The sequence below is a fragment of the Cajanus cajan genome, chromosome 9 (assembly GCF_000230855.2).
Source record: "Cajanus cajan strain Asha chromosome 9, NIPB_CcT2T_4, whole genome shotgun sequence".
Taxonomy (NCBI): Eukaryota; Viridiplantae; Streptophyta; class Magnoliopsida; order Fabales; family Fabaceae; genus Cajanus; species Cajanus cajan.
The window spans coordinates 23,160,289-23,166,134 of NC_138525.1; the positions used below are offsets into that span (position 1 = coordinate 23,160,289).

A 5,846-nucleotide genomic window follows, 5' to 3' on the forward strand; every position below is an offset into this window, starting at 1 on the left:
ACACACATGCCCCACTCTCTTAAAGTACAAAACAATTGGATATGAATCACATGGCTTCTGCACAGGACTCATGCTCAAAACCCTGCTATTAACAAATAATGCTATTCTTCCCTCTTCTATCTAGTTAGTCTTATTCATAACTTTATATTTCAATTAATAAAATCAACAAAAATGTGTTTAAAATATCATGCATCTAGAAATATGGTGTTTCTAGATCCCATATTTTCTTTTGGGGTGTCGAGATAAAATATTCACAAAGAAAATAAAATGAAAGAAATCATAATTCATGTAATATAATTAAAAGATAAAACTAGGATGAAAGAGGTGAGAAGATAGTATATAGATGAATAAATATCATTGTTTTAATATTTTCTTTCCATCTCCATATATTGGATTGTAAATAATAGGAATGAAGTAATTATTTTTTAATAAGGAAATATTACTCCACTCCACCTAAAAGTTATTCTTTTAATCACAATTTTATGTTCAAGTTGAAGATCCAAGGACACTAAATAATTGAAGTTAAAGAACAAAAAGAAAAATAATTTGTCACTATGTGATAATATAGTTCATCTAAATACTAAATGCTTATTATCTTTAAATAAAATTGTGTCATAAAGTTTCTTATGTAATAATAATCATTATTAAATAATTTTGTAAGTAAAAAATATGTGATTAAGAAAGAAATTTTAAATTAGTCAATCTAAGTTTTTCTAAAAAAATTAATTAAAAAAAGTAAATAATACGTTACATCAATAATGTGTTTGTCAGAAAAAATTTCATTATCCTATCAATATTTGTAATTGAAACAGGATTACCTGTAGACATAAAGAAATAATAAACAAAAAAAAGCAAGTGTCCTTCTCCGATATATACTAGTTTTATCCATTTAGAGTGAAGAATCATCAAATTAAAAGTCCTAAACCTACCAAGAAGGGGAAGGAAAAGCAGTCTGCAAAGTGCAATGGAAGGACTAAGCAAGAAGGAGGCAGAGTTTTGTGACAGAGGAAGCATCTTTTCCTCTGCTCCAGAGGCTCCCCCAAGTCCAAGTACCCCACTGCAGCATCCAAGGGAAAAGAAGCAGCTACTATCTGTTGATGAAGAAGAGGAAGAAAAGGATCCAAAGCATGTTGTTGTCACTACTTTATTGGATCTCAATGTCTCAGGTGATGATTCCTTCACCCCAGAAGAAGGGGCAGAACTGAACCTCCTCACATGTTTGGATGTGACTGCAAATTCATCAGAAACACCAACCCCTCTTGATGCTGAGCCAAGAGTCTTCTCTTGCAACTACTGCCACAGAAAGTTCTACAGTTCACAAGCACTAGGTGGCCACCAAAATGCACACAAGAGAGAGAGGTCAATAGCAAAGAGAGGTCACAGATTTGGAACACAGCAGATTATGGCCTTTGGACTTCCCTTATTGCATAGAAACAACCACTATGCAGCAGCACCAAGCATGGCTTCTCTACCCCTTTATGGTGCTTGCAGCAATAGAGGCCTCGGAATTCAAGCACACTCCATGATCCACAAGCCTTCTCATGGATTTGGAGGCTCTTATGGACACCATCATGGTTGGTCTAGACCCATCATTGATCAACAACCAGGAGTAGCTAAGCTTGCTGTGCCTGATTTTCTCAGAACAAAATCAGCATTATCATCATCACAAAGCAGTGTTGGTAGGTTTGAAATGGTTAATAGTACTAATACCATGATGAATTCTGTGGCCAACAAGGAAATCACTGGTTGTGTGGCTACTGGTGGAACTCTTTTGAAGAGTAGTGCTAATCAAGAAGAAATGAAGCACCTTGATCTGTCCCTCAAGCTCTGAAATCTCAAGGTTTTGAAAACCGTGATTTTGGCTGCAACGACAAGGTGACCTTGTCGCAATCACAATTGTGACTGCATCAGTTGCATTTATTCGCAGTTTCCCGCGATGTCAAGAATGGTGACAAGACCGCGACTGCAACGTTATGAGCTTGGCTTATTTATATAGTTTTTGCTTTGATGATATGAGTAATTGTAGATTAGTATAGTTAAGATTTTGGCAAAGTTATTTTTCCAACAGTGTGAAATAACATTTCTGTAAATTTGTTTATGGGAGGATGGAAGTTCTTTTCTTGTAAATGACTTAAGAATCATTCAACTTCAGTTAGGTTAGCTGCCTTATTGAGTTGAAATTTTAAAGTTTGTTGATGAGTCCTTTTTCCCTAGATCACTTTTTCCCCTATTCTGTCCATAGATGTAAGTAAATCTAATGAAGGTTTTTTCTTTTCTTTCTTCAAATTCCTATAACTTTTGTCGATCTGCTCAAGACTGAATTAGAATGTGTTAAAGCCATATTTCCATTAGAATCTGTAAAATAATGGAAAATATAATGAATTGCCACCCTCTTAAGAGGTAAATTCAACTGTCTATGTGTAAAATTCTGCTACATACTATGTAGTTTTCAAAATATAGTTGTGCTTTACGATCATTAATTTCTAAAGCACAATTCATTCGTCCCATATATTTCATATTGCAGAAGTAGTGCATTTCAAATGGGTATTATTACAATCTCTTAAAAAATAATTGATGGGTTATTCCTATTCTGGGAGTGGAACAATAAGATATAGATATAGATAATTTATTGAAAGGGTAATGCAAGGACGAATGGCAAAGTGAGTACATTAATAAATACATAAATTCTGTGATTAGAACAAAGACCTAAGTGGTGGGTTGGGAAGTAGATAACATTATGAACATAAAATATGTTGATAAAATAGATTACACGATTTGTTTGTCCTAACATGGGGCTGGAGCAGTAGAATAAGACTTTGCATATTTTATTGGTTTTAGCATACGAAGGCATTTTTGTCGTACCTGGGGTTCATGTACTAGGTCTCTATCAGCAAGAGAGGCCTCAAATCTAGGAAAGATTCGTGTGTTTTATATTTTAAGGTATTGTAACATGTTTTGTGACCCCAATGTAGGAAGGACAAAAGCTTTGGATTTAAATAATAATTAGCAAACGTGGCTGTTAGTCATCAAAACTTGCCGTCCCATTCGCACAGTTGTGAATGTGAGCAGAGGAAAGCAGTTAGTACGAACTTGTTTTCAGATTGCTAATTTTAATTTATTCTCAATCTCCCTTGGGGGGGTTTTATATGATTCTTTTTCTGTCCCACCCAAAAGGTCTTAACATAGTTGCTAAACAGCTGGACCAGGAATGTTAATTGACAATTATACTCTATCAAACTCTCTTTATCATTCACTTTAATTTATTCAATTTTGAGTCCCATAATTCATTTAATAAGTTTTTTCATCGACCAGATCTATCTGAGAGAGTGTTGCTAATATTTCTTATAATTTGATTTCTTAAGTATATTTATATAAAATAGATTATGTTAGAAAAGAAATAGTCATCTTATATGTATTCATAATCTTCGTAAGAGATTAATCACTGTTTGCCATGGTTACAAAATAAAATTTATGCGAATTTGATTTTCTAATGGTACATTTCGAGAAGATTTAGAATATATTTTGATAAGCATTTCAAGAACTTATAAATTCCTTTAACTAGTTTATAAGCCAATTTAACTAAAATAAAACTGTTTACTACGTGAGTTTATACGAGTTTATTTAATAGTTTAAAGTTTATTTGCATAACTTAATCAAAATAGCTTATAACTTATAAGGTAATAGTTTTTTTTTCCTTTGCTTTTATCTTTATTAATTTATTTGAACTTTTTTTTTATTCTTTTTAATTTAGAAACTATTATGTTAATCATGCCATTTTCTAACTCATTATAAAAATTATTTTATCTCATTTTATATTTACAATTAATATTATCAAATATATTAGATCAAAAGACAACCTTAAATTCCTTAAAGTATAAGTTTTAATGATAATATAAACTTAGTCGACGTTTTTCAGATCATACTATAAGACGAATCAACATAAACAATTGGTTATAATAATGTGTAGTCTCTCATGCAAACTCATCTGTAAGCTAAATGTATTTAATATGTATCTTCTGTAATATATGATAATCAAATCATATTTTTCTATGATATTCCTTAGTAGATTCAAAGGAATAAAAAGTTTCTTCGGCACTTACACTTCAAAAAGAAATGGACATGTTTTGTATCAGAGAAATCAAAAGCAAATCCCTTAAAGCATGCAAAATCTCAAGAAAAGTCATTCCAACAAACGCAATAGTTACTTCCTATTGGTACCATAAAGGTGATAAGTAGTCTCCTTAATCAAATAAAAAGTGACAATTTGATAAAATACATTTAATACTCATAATTAATACACTAACAGACACCTCTTTTCCAAGGAACGAAGACAAAGACGAACAAAGTAAGCATGTGAGAAATGTTCAAGGATTTACAATGTTCATTTTCATGAAACACTTATATAAAGAAGTTTCAAGATTTAGAAAGAAAAGAGAACAATCATTATAAAAATTCATATTTATTCTTTCTGTGAAAAATTTTGTTCTTAAATTAATTGTATCATGTCTTAACAGTAAGGCGAAACAACAAGTAATTATCAACTTTAACAATGTGTTATTGCTTAAAGCCTAAAGAGATTTGATTGTAAAAAGCACTTGTTTGTTGAAGCCTGTAAAAACTTTGTTGTAAAGAATACTGAGTTATTGAAGCTTGGAGAGACTTCGTTTTTCAAAGAATACTTAAATAATTTCTTAAAAAAGTAAGTATAATTAAGAATATTTAGGTTGAGGCAGATGTGACTTGTTAAAGAATACATATATTTTTGTAAAAGATAGTGAAACTTGATCAAGAATTGAGCATAATCTCAGTGGTTGAGACAAATCGGTATAAAATCATTTTGTGTTTTTTGTTCTTAATTTTTTGTTTGCACTCGTAAAGTTTTTTTTTATATATATTATTTCATTGTTTCAAAAAGTGTTAACTTTTTTATTGATACTATTCAACTCTTTTTTCGGTGTCTAGGAAATAGTATTCTTGAATTGTTTTAGTCCCTTTACAAAAATTATTTTTAATTCAATTAGTTAACTTTTAAGTTTTCAATTTAATTAGTCAATTTACAACTTATAAGTTTTTTGTTACCTTATAAGCTTTTAACTAGTTAATAAGCTGATTTTATCAAATAGAGTCTCTTTACATCTTAAAATAAATGAATCTTTCTTTATCAATTTGAAAATATTCATAATGCAATAAAAAAATAATAACATAAATATATTATCTAGGAAATAGTATTCTTGAATTGTTAGTCCCTTTACAAAAGCACATATAATTTCAAGGTACAAAAGCACATATAATTTCAAGGAACATTGATGTGAAAGTTACAAATTTGAGTCTTCATTCCTTTCTATAAATAAAATGATTAGAATTGACTTAATAATGAAAGAATTAGAATAATATACATAGAGTTTTAAATTTAAATCTTAATATTATTATTATAATTTCAATAAAAATAAATAAATAAATAAAAGTTGCTTCGTAAGTTATTTAAACCCGAATGCATTTCCTCCTTTAAATATAAAGGAGATGACTATGGTGACTTTACACATCGAAGTGTTTTGAACCAATTGTTTTATAGATAAATAAAAATAAAAGTGTAACTACTTATCATGTCATAATTTCTTCTTTTACACCTTTCTTATATTAAAGTTGAGTTTGTCACAAGAGAAAGTGAGGATGGAGAGAAAAGGAATAGGAGAAACAAGGAAAAATAAAACGTTTGTTTGACAGCCAAAAAATGAACGTGGAAAGAAATAAAAAAAAAAGTACGAGCCTCACATTTTCCTATTTCTTAGCAAAACAGTGAAGAAATGAACAGACGTGTGAGAAAAAAGAAAGTAATTAATTGAATT

At 30.1% G+C, this 5,846-nt stretch overlaps 1 protein-coding gene across 1 annotated transcript; it reads left to right on the plus strand.

Moving 5' to 3' along the window:
- Window positions 1-873: 873 nt before the first annotated feature.
- On the plus strand, window positions 874-2,286 carry LOC109795202 (zinc finger protein 3). Its single transcript, XM_020354640.3, has one exon. It carries the CDS (start codon window positions 965-967, stop codon window positions 1,829-1,831), a length of 867 nt encoding a protein of 288 aa, XP_020210229.1. The 5' UTR covers window positions 874-964; the 3' UTR covers window positions 1,832-2,286.
- The last annotated feature ends 3,560 nt before the right edge of the window (window positions 2,287-5,846 follow it).